Source organism: Buceros rhinoceros, unplaced genomic scaffold (assembly GCF_000710305.1).
Source record: "Buceros rhinoceros silvestris isolate BGI_N320 unplaced genomic scaffold, ASM71030v1 scaffold12221, whole genome shotgun sequence".
Taxonomy (NCBI): domain Eukaryota; kingdom Metazoa; phylum Chordata; class Aves; order Bucerotiformes; family Bucerotidae; genus Buceros; species Buceros rhinoceros.
This window is the reverse complement of record NW_010396012.1, coordinates 26247-46521: the sequence shown is the minus strand read 5'-3', so window position 1 is coordinate 46521 and position 20275 is coordinate 26247. Positions and strand designations below refer to the sequence as shown.

At 42.8% G+C, this 20275-nt stretch overlaps 1 protein-coding gene across 1 annotated transcript in view; it reads left to right on the top strand.

Moving 5' to 3' along the window:
- LCP1 (lymphocyte cytosolic protein 1 (L-plastin)) overlaps nucleotides 1–12214 on the top strand; it is a 20084-nt gene extending 7870 nt beyond the window's left edge. The window contains 11 exon segments of the mRNA XM_010145751.1: nucleotides 1266–1316; nucleotides 3012–3051; nucleotides 3054–3244; nucleotides 5309–5404; nucleotides 5933–6128; nucleotides 6826–6904; nucleotides 7106–7220; nucleotides 8008–8141; nucleotides 9113–9236; nucleotides 10146–10270; nucleotides 11699–12214. Coding sequence (XP_010144053.1) covers nucleotides 1266–1316; nucleotides 3012–3051; nucleotides 3054–3244; nucleotides 5309–5404; nucleotides 5933–6128; nucleotides 6826–6904; nucleotides 7106–7220; nucleotides 8008–8141; nucleotides 9113–9236; nucleotides 10146–10270; nucleotides 11699–11831 — 1284 coding nt within the window. The 3' untranslated portion in view covers nucleotides 11832–12214.
- Nucleotides 12215–20275: the final 8061 nt, after the last annotated feature.

The following is a 20275-nucleotide window of genomic DNA, read 5'->3' as shown; positions in this document are numbered from 1 at the left end:
AGGAATGAAGGTATGTATGGCTTTTTGTTTCAGTGCTCTGCCGTTACCACTAGAGTCTTTAGGATAAAGCTCTTTTCAAAACAATTCTTAATACAATTTTTTCTTCAGGTATTTGTTGCCTGTCTTCTTTACTGCCCTGATATCCCTCGCTCTTTGCAAGTTCCAGCACTCCAAAGTCCAAGGCTGGGTGTAGGCTTGTATATTGGCACTAAATTTGGGATAAGGAAATGCTGCACTTCATTCAGGAAGATTTTCCTCTTTTCTTGCTCTTGATTGCCAGACATCTCCTCTTGCTTTGTGAAAGCAGAATTATAGAATCAACAAATAATTTAGTCCAGAAGGAACCTCTGGAGGTCCACCCTGGAGGTCCTCTGATTCAGCCATGCAGCAACCCACTTAGAGCTGTACCAGTCTCAAAGTTAGATGAGATTGCTCAGGGCCTTTTCCAGTGCTCTCTGGGCAGCCTATTCCACATCCCAACCACTCTTGCTGTGAATTTTTTTTTCCTGTATCTAGCTGGAATTTCTCTTCCTGTACCTTGTGACTGTAACTTCTCATCCTCTTGCTGTGCATACTGGGAAAATACAGCTCTGGCCCCTCTATAACAGTTGAAGACAATACTTGTTCACCTCTCAGGCCTCTCATCCAGGCTGAACAAACCCAGTTTTCTCATCCTTTTCTTGCATATCATGTACTTCAGCCCAAATATCTTAGTCTCCGTTAAACTTGCTCCAGTTTGTCAATGTCTGTTTTGTACTGGGGAGCCCAAACTGGACACAGCTCTCCAGATGTGTCTCATAATGCCAAAATTCTCCATAAAATAGCTTCAGCATGAGGCTGTGGGTGTGTACATGCAGTATGCACAGCACCTCATCTTGCTGCTTTGTTCCTTGTGCCTCTGGATAGCCTGTTCAACCGACAGTGACAATCCTTTCCTCCAGTTATGATGCAGGTGTTACCTTCATTGCTTCACCCCTTGCGCATCTCTACCCCCTTCATAGCCAGATCCACCAGTTTCCAGAGTTCCCAGTTCCCATTTCTTTGTGGGTAGCATTACCCTGCTTAATAGCTATTTTTCCCTTTCTGGTGTTTTCTCCTTCACCTCTCATCTCAGACTTCAGGGTAGATAAGCCAATATATTTTGCTTTCTTTTCAGGTTCTCTCTTTCTCTGACAGACCTCTACCACTGTTCCAGGTGAAATTCCCATTTCTTGGATATGGGACACTGTATTTCCAATGAGCTTTCATGAGCACATGGTATCAAGGCAGTAGTAAATCTCAGCCTCTAAGGGAAATACCTGGGATGCACTAATATCGTATTTGCTTTTCCCCTGGTCATACCACATGGTGGCTCAGAGTAGCTCAGAAGACATCTAATATACTCAAGTTGTCTCATCCTCTGTTTGTATAAGCTTTTAGCTAATAGCTGTTATTCCTATTAATTCCCTAGTGAATGTCTTTTAACATGGCACTATTAAATTACATTCCATTTTTATTACTCTAATCTAGTTCTTTCTGTCTGATTTCCTGATCGTCCTCTGTATTGTCTATGCCACCTAGTGAATATCATCATCAAATTTTTAGCACATTGCTAGTATTTGTGCCAAGATAATTGATGGGGAAAAAAAGAGAAAACATTAATCCAAAAATTAATGGATGATCAAGTCCGCAAAAATCCTTCTTCCAGCCTGCTTCTCTCAGTGTCAACATTGTTCCCTCCATAAAATGCACTGTCTACTTTCAAATGCTTCTATTATCTCCTTCTGCTTCAGTTGAACCTCTTAGCGCTCTATATCAAATTATCTATGGAACTCCAGATACAGTAGGTCTCCACTGTTTCCTTTATGTTCCAAATCCATATTTCTTTAAAGGAACGACAAAAGATATCAGAAGGAGATCAGAGTAGTGTGACACCCTCTCCCTTTGTATCACGTTAACAATTAGTTTCCATATTATTTGTCGTTCTTTTCAAAACTTGTTCTAAAGCCTTTCATTCTCCAGAGATCAGCTGAACATTCTGCAGTTGCAAGAGTTGATCCTTCCCTACTGTCTCTTCCTCTTTTTATGAACATAACTATGTTAATTTTAACATACTGTGTTAATTTCTCTATATAAATAGGGTATCTTTTCCAATTGACAGATGAGTTAGCACTACTGGCCCATGAGCCCCATGAAATCATGTGCAAGTTCTTCAGAGTACCTCTGAGGAGCTAGCTTCAGTGTGAAGGTCACTGAGATTTCTTTCATCTAAGCTGCAGAAAGTCTGTGTTAATTTTTTCATTTCCATCATTTCCCTGTTCTCAACACCACCGTGTCCAGCTCTGAAGCCTTCAGCACAGGAAAGACATGGACCTGTTGGAGCAGGTCCAGAGGAGGAACACAAAAATGGTCAGAGGGCTGAAACACCTCTCCTATGAGGAAAGACTGAGAGAGTTGAGATTGTTCAGCCTAGAGAAGGGAAGGCTCCAGCAAGACCTTACTGCAGCCTTCCAGTACTTAAAGGGGGCTTATAAGAAAAGTAGGGACAATCTTTTTAGCAGGGCCTGCTGTGACAGGACAAGGGCTAATGGTTTTAGACTAAACGGGGGGAGATTTAGACTAGATATAAGGAAGACATTTTTTACAGTAAGGGTGGTGAGACACCGGCACAGGTGGCCCAGAGAGATGGTGGTAGATGCCCCATCATTCCATGTCAGCTTGGATGGGGCTCTGAGCAACCTGATCTAGTTGAAGATGTCCCTGCTCACTGCAGTGGTGTTGGACTGGATGACCTTTAAAGGTCCCTTCCAACCCAACCTCTTCTATGATTTTGATTCTATGATCAACTTTTCATTTAAATCTAAGTCAAGGAAACTGGGTAGTACTTAGATGACATTGATCCATTACTAGAGCCACAACTAACAGCCTTGTCCTCATTTTATTTATGAGATCCTTTTTCTGTTTATGGCCTCTGTCACTGTAACTCACCTTGAGCTTTGGCGACACATTGGTTGCTCACTTTTAGAAATTAGGGTAGTAAAATGTGTAAGCAAACCAAGTTATACATTCTCCTCTACAAGTATTCACAACATCATTATTTATTTTCTCTTTTCTCTGCATAGCCTTGATTGCTCTTCTTAGAGAAGGAGAGAGCCTGGAGGATCTGATGAAGCTGTCTCCTGAGGAACTGCTGCTGAGGTGGGCAAACTATCACCTGGAGAATGCAGGATGCAACAAAATTAACAACTTCAGCTCAGACATCAAGGTATGGGAAACACTAACCAACAACAGCAAAACAGCAGCTCCACACCCAAATCCCTGTCCTCCAAACAAGGATTGTGCACTGAAAAAACAATCCAAGCAGCTGAAGACTGCTCTGCCAAACACGTGGAGCTGGGTACATAAAATGATTTTAGAGGGCTTTACCTTTCTGCTCAGTTGTATTCCTCCTCCTCTTGACCTCCCAGTCATCACTGCCAGATCCAGCAAACTGAATGGCTGGGAAAAGAATGGCTGCTGGCTCTGGACAGGGTGTACAGACTCTACTGCTGTATTTTCCGTTCCCTGCCTCTACTGATGTCCTCATTCCTAAATGTCCTTGAATGCCTCTTGACCTGGTTTGGAAAAGGCTGGACCTTACCCAGACGTGTAACTAGGTATAGAAAAAGAGGATGGAGCTGTACCAATTCCCCCGCTTGATCCTGCCTTCAGTACAGCACCTGGGTATGTGCTCCTCTGTTCCAACCTTTGCTATAATCCTACATGCTCTTACCTGCAAACTTTAATTCAGTAGAATTATTCAAAATAATATAGCCAGATGGGGAGGCACTTGCAAGGATGGGTCTCTAGTCCATGCACTGTATTTCATGTACTTGGGACTTCGTGGGCTTGTAGGTGCAAATTTTAGCAGAGCTTTCTCTGTAGGGCCTTCATTTTCCTAGACAGATGAATGTGAACCTCGGTGATGCACACTGATGAGTTTTAGACACCAAAGCTACAGTTAAGGCCCAGACAGCATCCCAGGGCTGTAGAGGGCATATCAGAGAGGGTGTCTGAGCTGGCCTCTAGGAAAGCCAGGGGCTAGTCGGCAAACCAACCTCAACCAGCCATGACCCAACCTGCCTGCGCCCAGTATAGCATGGGAAAAGCCCTGCTCCAGAGATGCATGGGTTTGGGCTTCATCAGGCACTGAAGCATGAGAAGTCATTTACCATGACTTACTTGACATACAGAAAAACACACCAAGGCAGGCAGCGGGAGAATCTGTGAGTCATTGGACAATACAATTTTTATTGTAACAGATTTTTGGTTCACTGGGTGGAGGTGACAGGAGAATATCCATAGAAGGGGAAAGGAATGGAGTCGTTCCCATCTTTCTGTAGGCTGGCCAAGAAGACAATAATGCAACTGATTAAATACTATCTACAATTGAAATTGCACTTGCCATATTTACAGTTGGAAAATAAGGTGCACGTTTACCACTCAGAGGCTACCACTAAAATTTCAGCCTTTACAGCCATACTCTAATTAAGTGTCTATCCCTACCTCACTTCCATTTTAAATAACTGCTTTCTAGATATGGTGGGTAGTAATGTAGATGTATAAGATTTAAAATAATTCAGGTAATCTGCTTTGTATTTTGAAGAGTATTAGTTGGGTTAGTTGTCAAGTCCCTAGACACTAACATGTAGCTTTATTTTCAGTTCTTTTGAGTTATTTCTGAAATGAGATTATTATTTTCCACACATGGACGCAACATTACATTTCACAAAAGATTAAAGACGTCATGTTAAACCCTTGTCTTTTTCCTGTCCTTATTCCTGAAAAATGCTGATACTGCTGTCATTTTTAACTTTTGTCCTTGAAAACTATGCTTTCTCTTCCACAACTGCTCCAGCGTTGCTTTGAAATCCGCTTTAAACATCTGCTTTCTTCTTCTGCATTTTCTTTTATTAAATGCTCGGCAGCCTGACTTCTACAGCATTATAAAGGTATGCATTTTCTTATCTTTAATGTTCAGATTAATTTAATTCTAATATCTCTTTGTTGTTGCTGTCCTTTTTGTAAATGCAGCACACAGCATTTTGTCGCGTGCGTGGAGCATTCTGCAGGCTATATACATTAGCTTAGGGACGAAACAGATCTGGCAAATACAGCATAAAGTAGGAATTGCTAAGTGCTTCCAGCTTAATTAAATTAATTATGTGGCCCAATGATTGATGTAATAAAAATGAAGCATGCAGGCACATTGTTCAGGGGAGCACCGGCATGTCAAAACCTGAGCTTTAGATGTGATTTTTCCTCCCTTTCATTTCTGTGTCTGCCACAGGACTCAAGAGCTTATTACCATTTGCTGAACCAAGTTGCACCCAAGGGAGATGAAGAAGGCATTCCGGCTATTACTATTGACATGTCAGGATTAAGGGTAAGATGAGATAAATTCAGAGTAAATGCCAATATTTTCTGTCTGTTACTTGCATTGCTGCCCAACACAGAGTTGCACCAGAACGCCAGAACAAGGAAACCCTTTTTAGCAATGCAAACTGATCTTGTATTTCAGAAATCAAAGCTTTCGAAAAATCGAATGATGTGTTTTGCCTTTCGTTAGAAATTATCGCTGAAACTTTAACAACCATTGACCCACAGTGATACACTACTAACACGTAACAAGTATAATTAAACACATTTATTTGGGAATTTCTCCAAACCATCCCCTTTTATTTGGAATAGAATGGTAAGGGCAATACGGTGAGATGTCTGGATTGTAGGTAAAGCCCATTTGAAAACACAGATTTGCTGTTAGTAAAAGAGGGAAAGGAAATAGCTGTAAATCAGACAGCGACCTGCTTTAACAGCCCCACGCCTAACTCCACATGCAAAGACCCTGCGTGGGTCTTGTGTGCAGTGCCATGTTGTGGGGTGAGGCTGATGGCCCCGTTTTCTGCTGGCGCAGGAGAAGGATGATGTCCAGCGAGCAGAGTGCATGCTGCAACAGGCGGAGCGGCTGGGCTGCCGGCAGTTTGTCACGGCCACTGACGTTGTCCGGGGGAACCCAAAGCTAAACTTGGCCTTCATTGCCAACTTGTTCAACAAATACCCTGCCCTGCATAAGCCAGAGAACCAGGACATCGACTGGAGTTCTATTGAAGGTAAGGAAAAGCAAATAAAGGATGTTTCTGGCCACCCATGACACAGTATCCCCAGCTCTGAGTTGATGATACGTTAACCTATCCCTGTGTCCTTCCGACATATATTCACTGCACTGTTAGCACAGGCAGCCTTGAGTAAAGGAGGCTGCTCTTCACCTGTATGTAGCTTCTGGTATTTTGAAGGTCTGTTCTGTAGATAGCACATGTTAGAAAGACATGTTTTTGGGATGTCTGAACCAGGATGAACTAATGTGTATGCTTGACATTGTGAAATTGTGAAAGTGAGTTGAAATTTGAGTTGAGCTGGCTTTTCCTTAATTGAGAATGTAATTTAAAAATCAGATATTGCATAAACCTGCTGCCTGCTTGCTCTGGGCTGGGGTCATATGGATCATTTGCTGAGCTTCAGGTCTGTCTTTCTCAGCCTCATAATGAAAATGTCCATGCTAAGGCACAGGCTGTTCTTGAATTCTTGAAGGCATTTCAAGGCAAATCTGCCTAAATACTGTAATATATAGGGCATGAAGAAATACTACGTGCTGCGCCATTCTCTCTTATTTCACATGTCAGCCAGTGTCTCCGTCTGTTTGCGGTTCAGTGCGCTGTAAATTCTGAGTTATAGCTTCATCACAAGACACTTATTTTACTAAAGTGTTGTGTTTTGCGGGCCAGGTGATTGATGTATCTGTTGTTTTAGGTGAGACAAGGGAAGAGAGGACATTCAGGAACTGGATGAACTCCCTGGGTGTTAATCCACGTGTGAATCACTTATATAGGTAAGATGAAGTACTACACTTCCTTCAGATGATAAATACAGCCAGCAAATCGTTTACCAAAACATAAAAACTTTTGGACCGTATAAGAATATATGCTTCTTCTGTTTTCTTAGGAAACTAAGTTTGCCTCTACTAATAGTTTAGTTGGGTTCCTTTTGTCCATTCTTTGGACATTGATATAACTTCTTTTATTGTTTTCAGTGACCTGTCAGATGCCTTGGTTATCTTCCAGCTCTATGAAAAGATCAAAGTGCCAGTAGACTGGAACAGAGTGAACAAGCCACCATATCCTAAACTTGGTGGCAACATGAAGAAGGTACAAAAAGCTCAATTAGCTCCAGTAGCAATGTGGGCACTTGCGTTGCTCTCAAATTCTAAGTACAGCACATTAAATGATTTTTTTGTCTAGTCAGTAAACAATTTTTCATCCTGAAAAAGAAACATACATTTGACTCACTGTCTCTGTTGACAGGTGAACAATACTTGTAAAGTAAAAAGACATGACACCTTTTCTGTCAATATTTAAAAACTGTATTTGCAGATCACTTTTGCTACTGTCCTAGTCACCAATTATAATTCATCTTCACCGTGAGTCATATGGCACCAGCTTAATTGCAGCTATCTGGATCACTGCCCTCCACATCAAATGAAGACAGTGATGATAAGCATTCTTGACCAGATGCCTGAATAACCAATCACAGAGTTGCTGCTAAATACAAAGCTTTCTCCTAGCTATCGGGATGAGTAATTCCATCCAGTTATGCCAGAGTAATTAACTGACCTAAAATATTGACTGGGACACTAATCCTTTATCTCAGTGCAATGCCATGATGCTGGAGGTACCCACGAGCCACAGATTCATATTTTCCAGGGTAATCTGTTTTTCAGGCCCTGATGATTGAAGTGTAAAATGTCCTTCTATGTTAACTGATTACCTTGGTATTTGGGGGATGAAACTGGCTGCTGCAGTCAAACAGCTGTATTATCACAGAGTCCCAAAGCTGTTTGCCAAGGGGGATCTGGGCTAAGTGATCCAAAGAACAGTGTCTTATCTTCTTTTTTCCACGTTTTTGAACCGCACTAATTGACCCTGTCATTAACAGCTTGAAAACTGCAACTATGCAGTGGAACTGGGGAAGAATCAAGCCAAATTTTCCCTTGTTGGCATCGCTGGGCAAGATCTGAATGAAGGAAACCGTACGCTTACACTAGCCTTAATCTGGCAGTTGATGAGAAGGTATGGCAGTCAGACACAAACGTCAGAGTGTTTTGGTGTACTGTTTGCCTGTAACACTTTCCTGTTGCTATCATGGAGAAGGTTAACAAGCTACAGCTTTCTCACTCCTCTGTTTGCACTTAGATGCAAAGACAGAGTAACCTTTTGCTCACTCCTAGTCAGAGGTGCGCATCAGGAAGCGCATTATCTTGTGGGCAAGGCCATCACAGTCAGCTCATGCAGAAGATTATTATTGGCACTATCTGTATAGCGTGAATAAACATTTATTGCATGGAAGACAGAAAAAGAAGTTGGAAGGTCTCTGTATCAGGGAATGGGGAAAATGTACTGGAAACAAGGAATTGATGCAGAAGTTTTGTAATCTGCTACCTGATGCAGATGCAGCTCAGAAGCTTGCCCCACTTTAATGTAATTCTGAGTGTGTGTTTAAGAGCTCCATAATTGGGCGTAGAGAGACTCAGTAGTTAGGAACTGAATACAGGCTAAATTCAGTCTATAACACAGGGTATAGGTATTAATCTAGGGATCTGGTGATTACTTGCCATCAATTTGGGAAGTCTTTCCAAGGTGTGTGTTGACATAGAAGTAAAATATTCTAGGCTTGTGATTACACAGAAGGTCAGTCTAAGAGGAGCATAACAATTTCCTTCTGGCCTTAAAGTCAGTGATTATTTTTTAAGCACTATGAGAATGAGACATTTACACTGAGATCCACTAAGAGGGACCTTTTAGGAATTCTGAGTATCAAAAACTTCTGACACTCCCAAAACAGTGATTAGGGAATTGGGGTGAATTCTACTCATTAGACTAATTATCATGTTATAATATGATTCATATACACTATGAGTGTGTGGGATGCAAGAGGATATCAGGTCTAAGAGGACTGTTGGGTTGTTTCCAGTCAAGCTGTGCACGTACGGGATGGTTCTGAGGTTACAGTAGACAGCAAGCATTCTGGCTTCCCTCTTAAGGTACACCCTGAATATCCTTGAAGACATTGGTGGTGGAGAGAAGGTCAATGATGAAATCATTGTCAGCTGGGTCAATGAAACACTGACTGCAGCAGGGAAGAATTCAACCATCTCCAGTTTCAAGGTATAGTTTTTTGTTAGAAACCTCTGCTTAGGAATCTCTTATTCAGTGTGTTTCTGTGCATGTTACATACATTGCCTCTATATAGATCTATATATGCATATACATGCACACACTACAATATGATACAATTAACTACATAGTTTGATTATTTTCCCTTCCAATTTAAAGCCATGTTCAGATACACAGATTTTATTCAAGGGGCTTTACTATGAAAAGGTTACAGAAATATAGTAAGAACATAGCAGGAAACACCTTGAATGCCAGTCTGACGCAGGAAATCAAAGTATGGAGCCAGGAAAGATGACTGGAATTAAGCAAGAGCTGCTGTGCTGTTGATTATTAAACCACAGCAGTTACAAATTACTGTATTAAAAAGACCAATAGCATTATGTTTATAATCTGGTAGTATCACTCAAGAGTACCTTGCCCTATTTTGCAAGGTACTATAAACATAGAAACAGATCAATTCCAGAGAGCTTCCAGTTTTGCTAATGTACCTGTGACACTTTCCAAGCTGGAGAACACTCATTGGATGTATATCAGCAGTTTGCAGGAGGCGAGGACAGATCCATCAGACTTCATGTAATGAGCTCAGGCGCCACACAGCTGGTCACCCTTGCACCTCACATCAGTAGACATGTATCAGTGTCAATCTCCCCACAGGAAAGAAATTCACTAGCCCAGCACCCCATCTTTTGCTTTCCTGATGCCTCATTCATTGGGGAACAAAAAAAAAAAAAATCCTTTAAAGGCTTCTTAGTCTGCCTTAGATGAAAAATGATGCTAAGCAGACCTTTGTGAAGATCTAAATGGTATTTGAGCTGCCTGTTGCTCTTGAGCCTAGACCCTGGCTTTGTGAGAGATCTGTCATTCTGTTCTTGCATCTAATCGTATTTTTCATCTCTGCAGGATAGCAAAATCAGCACCAGCATGCCAGTCCTGGATCTCATTGATGCCATTCAACCAGGATCAATCAATTACGACCTCTTGAAAACAGAGGACCTGAATGATGAGGAGAAACTAAATAATGCTAAGTATGTCCACGCCAAGTGATACTAAACACGAGTTACCTGCTCAGGCTTGCCTGACTCTGTCTTTCAAAACTGCTCTGCTGTCACTCTCATCTAGCACAAGCTCAACTGAGAATACCTCCAGAATTGGAAGCATGAAGGCTAGGAGTTAGGCAGTAAAAAAGACTATCCGTAGAAATGAAGTGTGTAATGTTATAATTCCGGCTTTATAATTCCCTTGAAGGGATCAAAATCACTTGGCTTCACAAGCTCCTAAGGTCTCTTATTAAATTTAAAATTCTTTCAGAGATCAGGGACCACTAACAATAGTGAGCCACAGAAACCAGTGATTAGAGGTCGTGATACCCCTTCAGTCACCTACAGGTGGAACAAGGGCATATTTAAGAGAGAAGGGGAGGACAGGATGGGATTCATGCCTGAAGAACTGGTTTTATGGATGTGGATATTGATTTTTTTTTTCTTGATTGCAAACCATTTCTTAGCAGAGAGCGAATCCTGGGGATATCTCTTTTTCCTTTCCGAGTTATACAGATCACCTGCTGGTCTGATTGTCAGTGTAGCTTCTCCTTTGCTGTGTGGCAGCTATAGAAGAGAAAAGGATGGCTGTAAGGCACTCAGAGCTGCCACCATTTTTTAAAGACTTTCCTCACTGTTCTTTTTCCTTTCTGTTTCTTACCATCTGTTCTCTTTCTTTCTTTGCAATCCTAAATGTGCTTCTCTCCATACTTAATTTCTCCATCCCTCCGCTGATGTTTTCCTTTTCTCCCATCCCTTTCTCCTCCTACACCCCCACCCCGCCCCTCACCCCACCCTCTGTTTCTCTGTATTTTGGGGAGTAGTTCACAAATATATGTGCTCTGCAGTAGGAAGAACTTGGGATTTTCTAGGTTTTTCATTAAAAAATAGAGAGAAGAGACATACCCACTGGAGAAGAGCCAGTAGCTGTGCAACAGAGCACTCTGAGCACGGAAAGTCAGCTTGCAGATTTTGGGTATCACTCAAGCAGAGAGAAGTCCCTGAATGTCGATTTCCAAAAACACTGATCTTCACCAACATCAGCTTTCTGCTTTCCATCTGTGTGAATACATTTATGTGCAAAGACTGAGTAGTTGCAGAGATTGAGGGGGAGCAAGTCCAGAATGGCTGGTTGTGAGGATAATCTCTCAGGAGATGAGAGACTAAACGTTTCATACCGGAGTTAGACCAGAGTCTGCTATGCTGCAAGTAATCAGGGCTCTGACCATCAGGAAATACTCCCTACCTTTTACTAGAAATGTAGTTCTCTATGAACCTGTCTTATACATTCTTATAAAAAAGTTTAATTTTGATGAATCAGTAAGAAAATTCCCAACCCACTCCACTATCAATCATATGCATATCATGCACTAATATATTTTTTTGATTTTTTTCTTTTTAACCCCTGCAATGCAGATACGCCATCTCTATGGCAAGAAAAATTGGAGCAAGAGTCTACGCCCTTCCAGAGGACCTGGTTGAAGTAAAACCCAAAATGGTCATGACAGTGTTTGCTTGCCTTATGGGCAAAGGCATGAAGAAAGTTTAAAGCACAAAAGACTTGTTCTGAGGCCTGGTATTCACCCTTTTGATTCCCTCAAATTGGATGCTCTTCAAAGAAATACACAGGGTGCTCATGTTTTTAAGGCATGAATGTCATACACGGTTCCAGATCATATAAAACTTGTATATCCATGTGTAGCCAGGAAATGTTTTGTTTGGAACAGTAATATGTGCTTGATTTCCTTGCCTTATTTTCCACTTTGCTAGATATAACCATTTCATATTCCTGAAGAAGCTTTCAATAGCGAGGCCTATACACATCCTTTTATTAATGGATGCCGGGGTTTTTGGTCAAAGGTCACCTGGAGATCATTGTCTTGGGAGGTACCGAGAGCTTTTAGGATTATGAAATGTTATATGCTGCTTTTGCCTGAAAATATCTTCATGCTTTTGGTAGCATTTCCACCATACTTTTCTTTGGTTTGCACCTGGGATAACAAAAGGGGTTTCCCAAGCCAATGCAAGTATTAATTATTAATATTTTTGGAATGGTAGGATCCTCTTAGGAAATTCTTGTGGAAAGAGAGAAGTGTTTGGGGTCTAAGATATGTTGCTGGTATGTGAACTGAGCAGTACTTTTTCCTGCAAGTTATGCTTCTGCTGTCAGTGGCATTACTCATAGAGTACATTACTACTCACTGAAAAAAACATACTGTAACCTGGTCCTCCAAGAACACCCAAATTCTGGAGCCCTTTCAAGAAATGCTTTCCAAAGGATAATACATTTTTATGTCATAACACACTTAAGATGCAAGCAGATTGCAAAGCAGGATAGAAATGAAAACTGTGTTAAAGAAACTAAGGGGATATACTCAGTAGCAATATGATAAGAAGCAAACCAAAGGGACACAGAATGATATATTTATGTAGTGGAGAAAAATTAAACTGTTAACTTCACAGAGTTGCACTCAAAGGGCCGTGGCCCTGATTCAGGAGACCATTTAAATCTGTGCTTGCATCTGAAACACATAATAAAATGCTTCCCTGAACCCAGGCTGGGATCCTCAACAGAGCTAAATCAGCATAACTTTGCAGCTAACAAGGTTCTGTCAATTTGCCTCAGCCAAGGACCTAGTCCTTTCTATAGACAGTCACTGGGATATATTTGCACTGCATCTCTTCCTTGGCATAAGTCATTTACTGTTCTGGCCTTTACATGGATTTTACTGAGGTGAAATGCAGATGGAGGGAATTTTGCCTTAATGCAATCCCATTAACCCAGTCTCAGCTCCTTCCCTCTCCCCTTCTCCCCTCCAGCCCTTTCAGAATTGCCTTAATAAGGAACCAATATTCAATGACGTGAGAAATCTCTCCAAATAAAATGTTCTATAAAGCCAAATGTGTAGTTTTTGCTTTTAGAAATGCATGTGCTAATGGGGAAGTGTGTAGCATATAGGTGAAATAGGGATAGATTTAAAAACATAACTCTGGGAAGGATGTGTCTTCCCTATTGTTATTGAAATCCCAGATTGCAGAAGGCAGAAACACTTATTTCCTAGATCATTTTTGTAACATGCCACTCTGAGACACTGCCAAAGATGGGACACTGTGCTGGCTGGACCTGCAGCCTGACCCAGTACGATTTTCCCTATTTGGCTAAATAGCCCTTATCCTCTTCCTTTGCTCATACACAGGTAAGCTTTGCTTCTTTAAGCATTCTGCATTGCAAACAAGGTCCTTGGTTTCTGTACTAAAGGTCAGGTCCTGTTTCTGATCAGGTCTGGCCACTCTGTTCCTCGCATGAACATACATCTTTAATACAGGGTGGTAAAGGTACAGCATCCCAGGACCCATCCTCTTTGTTCACTATATTTCCCAGTGCTTGCAGAGGAGAGTATCTTGAGTGTTACATGATGGAGATGTCACCCCTGCTTCTTACCCAGCAAGGGGGAGTTATCAGAGCATAGCCTCACTGCTACTCCTCTTGTCAGGTGTAGGACCCACTGTTGCCATACAAGAGGGATGGGATTGAAAAGGTGGCTGCTCTTCCCTTATGTTGTTTGACTTGGGAGTCCTGCAGAGGCAAAGCAGAGAGAGGGAACTGCAGGCAGAAACCGTGACCACAGCGTTTCTCTCAGGTGGAATGACCATGTATTTTGTATATGTTGCAGGCACGTGCGTGTTTGCAAACTGCAGGGACAGTTTTCAGCTGCATAGACGGTGTAGCTCTGAAAGGGCCGGATAATCCTGCCTGAAGATAGCCCTGCTCCAGGTTCTCTGTCTCAGGGAAATGCCCTCACCCAGGACTCAAGGGCAGACATGAGGGATGAAGTAGATGATGGATGGGAGATGGGGGCTTTTCCCTTGGTCCCAAATGAATGCAGAAACTTGCTATCCCTAGAGAGAAGAAGTTTTTTTCAGTCATTTCCCATTCACCAGCCCTTAGCAATGAATTTTTCTTTGCACAGGGGAGCCTGCTGAAAGAGGCAGAGAGGGACTTTCATACATCATGCACTTCAGGGGTCCTGGAGATTGTAAACGGTTTCAGCTCAGGCTCTGGAGTTGGACCAGGTGATGTAGAAGAAGCAGTATGTTTTGTGAAGCTTTTCTTCCTCCTCAGCGTCCCAGCACTGGAGCCAGGCACCTTGCCACACAGCCTTCCCCCCTGCTAGTGCCCTGCCCGCAGGCTGCATCTTGGGACACTATCTCTGAGCCCCAGCCTGCAGCTCTGCACCAGCGGTGAGCCCAGGCACCAGCGCAGCAGAGGGAGATAACCACGAGATGGCAGTCGCTCTATCTGGAGTCTCACTGGCATGCGTGGGCTCCGAAAACGCTCTCCTCTGGGAAACGGAGAAAAATTGTGCTATTTAACCCTAGGCAAAACGCTAGCACCTGCCAGTGTGCAAAAGGGAATGAGTGCTGTGGGCAGGGGTGTTACAGTAAATGCCTTCTCAGATCTTCACCCCTACCTCTATAATCTCCCTTGGACCCAGAGCTGTGGGAATAACTTCATTCTCGTACAGGAGTATAACATTTCTACATTTCAGTATTCTTGTTTATTTGATGGACTTGAGGTTTTGCTTTCGTGAACTGGCAATAGGAGCCTGTAATAAAGCTCCCAGCAGTTGATAAAGGAGTTAAACTGATAACTACATCACAAAAAACAAACAAACAACCCCACCCCACCCCCCCCAAAACAAACAAACAATAAAACCCCAAACTCCAAACCAAAACCCAAAAAACCAGGATCCGGAATTTTTTGCTGTTGCTCTTCTCCAGCTTTTTCCCATAACTCTTAGAGAAAGCAGCTGTCTTTGGGATTCACTCCCAAATCAAACTGGCTTTGTAAGCACTTACACTATTGATTTTCAGTGCACAATTAATCATAATTTTCAATGCTTCAAAAAGGCTTAGACATTCATACGAATAAAAATAAAGCATCAGCAGTTAGTCTAACTAGCAGAAAAAACCATGAGGGCCATCAATCCACATGCTTCAGGGTATAGTCTGATCACCAGATGGACTCAGAAGGAAATATCCCCCCACAGTGCAGTAAAGCATGATTACGTGCATGATGAGGATTTTACACCTTCTTGTAAATCATCTATCCTGGCTAGAAATCATTGATACTGCCTTAGAAAGGGGATAGCAAGCAGTATGGCTGGCTGCTGTGTTCTTGTATGGAAAAAGTCACGTTTCTACCTCCTCCAGAGATGGAATTGAATTAAAACCCCAATCTGACATCACTCTGCCTTCGAGAGCAGCTTAAATCTGCTGTGAGCCTGATCAGAAACTTCAGATCATGGTATCCGTTGCTGCCTAACTAACTGAGCATCAGCTTCCATCTAGCTTCTGCTGGGAAAACACAACCCTGTCTCTGGCAGATGCCTCCAAAAAGCTGTGGTCCTGCAACAAGTACTTGGCTACTGCTGGTTTCAGACTGATGGAGAAATGGATCTTTGTGCCTCTGATCTTGCAAACCCATGTTTTGAGTTGCTACTGTGACTCTCCAGCTCTTCATCTTCTGCCGCTTCTGGCAGCCTCATCCACCATCGGGAGAATGGACTTGTCAAGAACTTGTGAGCGTTTTCCTTCAGGCTGGGCTGCTCAACCACTTTAAGTCCAGCACATTTCAGGCAAGCAGACAAGGCGAGCAGCAGAGAGTAGCACCACTGAATGCGTGAACCTCCTTGCCTGCTGCGTGGTGAGCAATGTCAGAGTCAAAACTATCCACAGACCTAAGAAGCTGTTCATTAAGCAAAACAGTAAACAGAGGAGATCTGTACTGGTGAAGTGATATCTGTGGACTTCATATAACATAGCGCAGGCAAACTCTGAATTAGGACCAACATCACTTGATAATGTTCTCATTTGTTCATTTTTTTTTTTATGTCAATCAGTGCACAGAGGCAGTTCTCTTCTGCCACCAGAAAACCTGTGTCATTCCTCTGACAGTTCCTTTGCTGCTCTGAAAGTAACACACAGCTCTGAGTCTTTGTTCTCATTAAGTAAAATGACTATAGTTTTAAAGCCTTGTTTTTCATCACACCTTAATTACTTTCTGTGCCCTGATCACTTTTTAAAGGCAACAGCATCTTACAGAAAAGTTAATTTGTTCCTAAGGTGGGAGCTACTGTTGCTTTTACAGATCCATGATAATTTTCCAAAGCCAAGAAAGGGCAGAATTCCCACAGGCCATGTGCTCACAGGTAATGATATGTCTGAAATTTGTGAAAAGAGCAGAAAGCTACGTAACTAATCATGCACAGAAGCACTGAACTCCCTTGGGGCAGGCACTCATTTAGTGAACATGTTACGGAGCTAAAGGATACAGCAATGAATATCTGTAAACGCACAAGGCATGGAGAGGAATCCTACACATCCACTTGGGAAATCTAGCAGGTGATTGACATGCACGGTGCTGCTTTGATTCACACAGGCAGAAAAGCAATGTGCCGTTGTCAGGAACCTCCCACAGCCTGTGAAGTGGCCCTGGCTCTTCACTGCAGTAAAGCAACCAGGCACCTCAGAACACATGTTGGTTTGTCACTGAGGTGGGGAGATAACTTCTGCCCAGCCTCTTGGTAATGTGTCCTCCCTTGATTTTTTAGCCCTGGAGCAAAACACCCTGCATATCTGAGAGGTGGTGGATAAGCCTTAGGTACGTTAACCTCTCCATGCCTTCTCCTCAAAACCCGTGTCTCCTTGGGTGCTACTGAAACAGTCCTGTGGTCAAGTAATGTCAGTGAAAAGCTCAATCAGACACATCAGGGAATAGTAATAAAGATCTCTGAGAAGGGATACAACCCTTCACCACCAGCTCTGCCTCCACTGCTTGCTGCACTGTCAAATTACATTTCACGTTGGGGAAATGTGGCCCCAGTGCCCCAAAATACTTGAGTCACAATTCTTCTCAGATCAATATGGGGCAATGCTGCCCATGTAGTTATCAGACCTTGCAGAACAGCCAAATGCCTCTAGAAACTCCCCAAATTCCCTGTTGGAGCCAAATTCTAGTAATATGGGTTCTGCTAGTTTTAAAGGTTGCAAACTGTGCTAATGGGACCTGTCCTGTCAGAAACCTCCTTGGCTTTGCCAAGCTTTACAACTCATCGGAACAACCTACTAATACAGTTTCAGCCTCTGCTGACCTGGTGGCATCCATTTAGGATCACCCAGAGGCTTTGAGCTAGGAACAAATTCTCATATGGTTGTTTCACTCCGCACTTACACATCCTCTGGTGAGGGGGATATCCAGCACAGCAGGTATGTGCACCATAAGCATGCTTTAACCTACAGCGAATCTCCTAAAGGTTTGGAAATGACAACCCAAACAGGAATCGTGGGGCTTTCAGAGCATGGTCCTCAGAAGCAGACTACAGAAGCTTTCAGCACAATGCTCTCAGCTGCCCATCATGCTGGGGTAGGCAGCCATACAATGGTGTCTCTGCTTTGCTGGGGGTCTGCAACTGCAACAGTGAGAGTGCACTGTAAGAAAGCTCACCTCTTCCCTTCCCCATTCCTGGATGGATAGAAGAAAAATCAAGTGCCTTTTTGTACAAAAGCTGTTTTGCAGGGACAGTAATGACTCTCTCTGCAGTGTGGATCTGCTTGCGCATGGGCTGAGAGTGAGACATGCCTCTCCAAGGTGGGGACCACACCAGCTGAGATGTATGAATAAAAGGGGGCAGGAGCTTTGCTCCATGGAGCTTCTCTTACCAGCATCCTCAAGGAGCACCCAAAATCTTCCAAACAGGTCCCAGCATCCTCCAAAGGCCCAGAGAAGGGGCCCACTCTTCTAACCTCTGCAAGATGCCATACAAGCAATATGAGCAAGTGCAAGCAGGGCAGAGAAGAGCATCTGAGCTGATGGACTCAGAGACAGATATCACTACTCCAGAGCTAATTGCAATTCTTACTTACCTACATCCATGGAGAAGGAAAGGTGTGCATCCATTCCCTTGCACCTTAGCTGATGTGTACTCTCAGTAGGTCATACTTGGAGTACCTTTCTCAAGTGCTCAGTAGCTCTGACTGGAGTGCTCCTGTGTCTTCCTTCAATACCCTTCATTTAACAAAGTTCAGCTTGCTTTGCAAGCGCACCTTGTTAAGATACTGGCAAAGGAATCAATACGTACTGGCCATAAGAAAACATGAGTCACTTGGACAATATGTTGTATGGGTGGAAGTTGATAATAGACCACCGTCAGGAAATCGAGCTCATGAGGAGTGTGTTTAATCAGTACAGACACGTCCTCATCTCCCCGAAACAGCACATACAGTACAGAGCATCCTTCTCTGTGCTGACCCTGGAGAGCTAAACAGCAAGGAGAGTAGAATAAAAAAAATTTAAAGAGTAGGTTGGCATAAATCAAAAATGCAAAGTGAACACGTACTTTCAGCCTCTGCTCACACCTATCAGCCACGATTGAAACATACTGCCTGTACAGTACTCACCTGGGGAGAGAGGTCTGTTTCCTCCCAGGTTAACCCATCATTTTCCAGCACAGGTCGAATCTGATTTTTAGTTTTGGGAATGACATGAGGGAGAAATGCCAGAACAACAGAAATTTTAACATAGTCCAGATTTTCCCCTCCTGGTGGTTTCATGGGCTGCAAAACTGTTTCCAGAATAAAATGACAGAGGTTGGTGACATTGGCCATGTATGTAAATGATCACACTGTTCTACGGAGATTAATTGGTTCATGAATAAAGATGAGGAGCTGAGGTGTGCAGGGAGAAATCGTTTATCAATTATATGCGTTGGAAAACTGAAAGATGATGCGGCCTTAACGGCTGAATGGTTTTGAAAGGGAGACTTGTAAATTGAGTTCTAATTCTGTTCTGCCGCATTCATAATAAAGAGCTGTTAAACTAATTGCATCCTTGTGTGGTTCATGAGAAATGGCACTCAGCTGCATCGCACAGCAAGCAACAGAGATCAGAGTTTAGTTAGATTTTGGGTCTCCTTTGCCTCATGTAGGAAGCATGCTAACCAGTTACCTTTGGCCTCATCAGTAGTGATGACTGCAAGTGAGGTTCAAATAAATTGTTTGCTGGGTTTAACTGAAAAGCTCAAGCAAATGATTTATTTGAGCTTCACTCACAGATCTAATATGTCATTATTGCAAGTTTTCACCCATACACTGGAATAACGCACTATTACAACTTAAAAGCAAGAATACACTTAAAACAACCTAAAAAGTGCGCTAAATATTATATGTGTGTTAATTAATAACTTGTGGTTACAAACTTACAGCATGCTAAATATTTGCTTACCACTCCAGGTAAGGGCTCTCAATCCCAGAAAAGTGACCTTGGCCTGATCGGGACGATCGGGGGGAAGGGTCTCCATACAGGCAAGATGCAACGTTGGAGAGGCAACTCCCAATTCCTAACCTGAATCTTAGAGGTTTATTCCCTGCTTTATGTGAGTGGGCAAGACTATGCCTGAGTGGATTATATCGTCTGGAATGTTTATCTTTGGCAATGTAATGGAGTTTTCCCTTATCGTTCTTTATTCATCCATGGGTAAGGTTCACTTTTGTATGCTGCTCTTTTTACTTCTCTTTAGCTGATGTTTTGATTTTCTGGATACACAGGGTTGTCAGCCGAAACCATCACCGAAACCCTCCAGCTTCTCTTTATCTTACTTTCTCAGGCAACTGAATAGCGGTTTGGATTGAGACTCAGGGTATATTATTTGTTGAGGGATTTCAAAGCTCAGCTCAGGTTTCAGTTCTCTGAATGATGAAGCACTGCCCTGTTTGGTCTACGGCTTATGGACAGCTCGGGGCTGAGCTATCTACACAGCTCCCCATGGGTTGTCTCTGCACAGATAAGGTCTCAAGGTGATTCAAGACTGGGTCGCTTTTACAACCCTCTGTGAGTCACCTGCATGCACTAGGCATTACGGAAACTTGTTTATGAACTAGGAACCAGACAATCCATAAAACAGTGCACCAAAAAACAAAGGAGGGGGGGGGAAA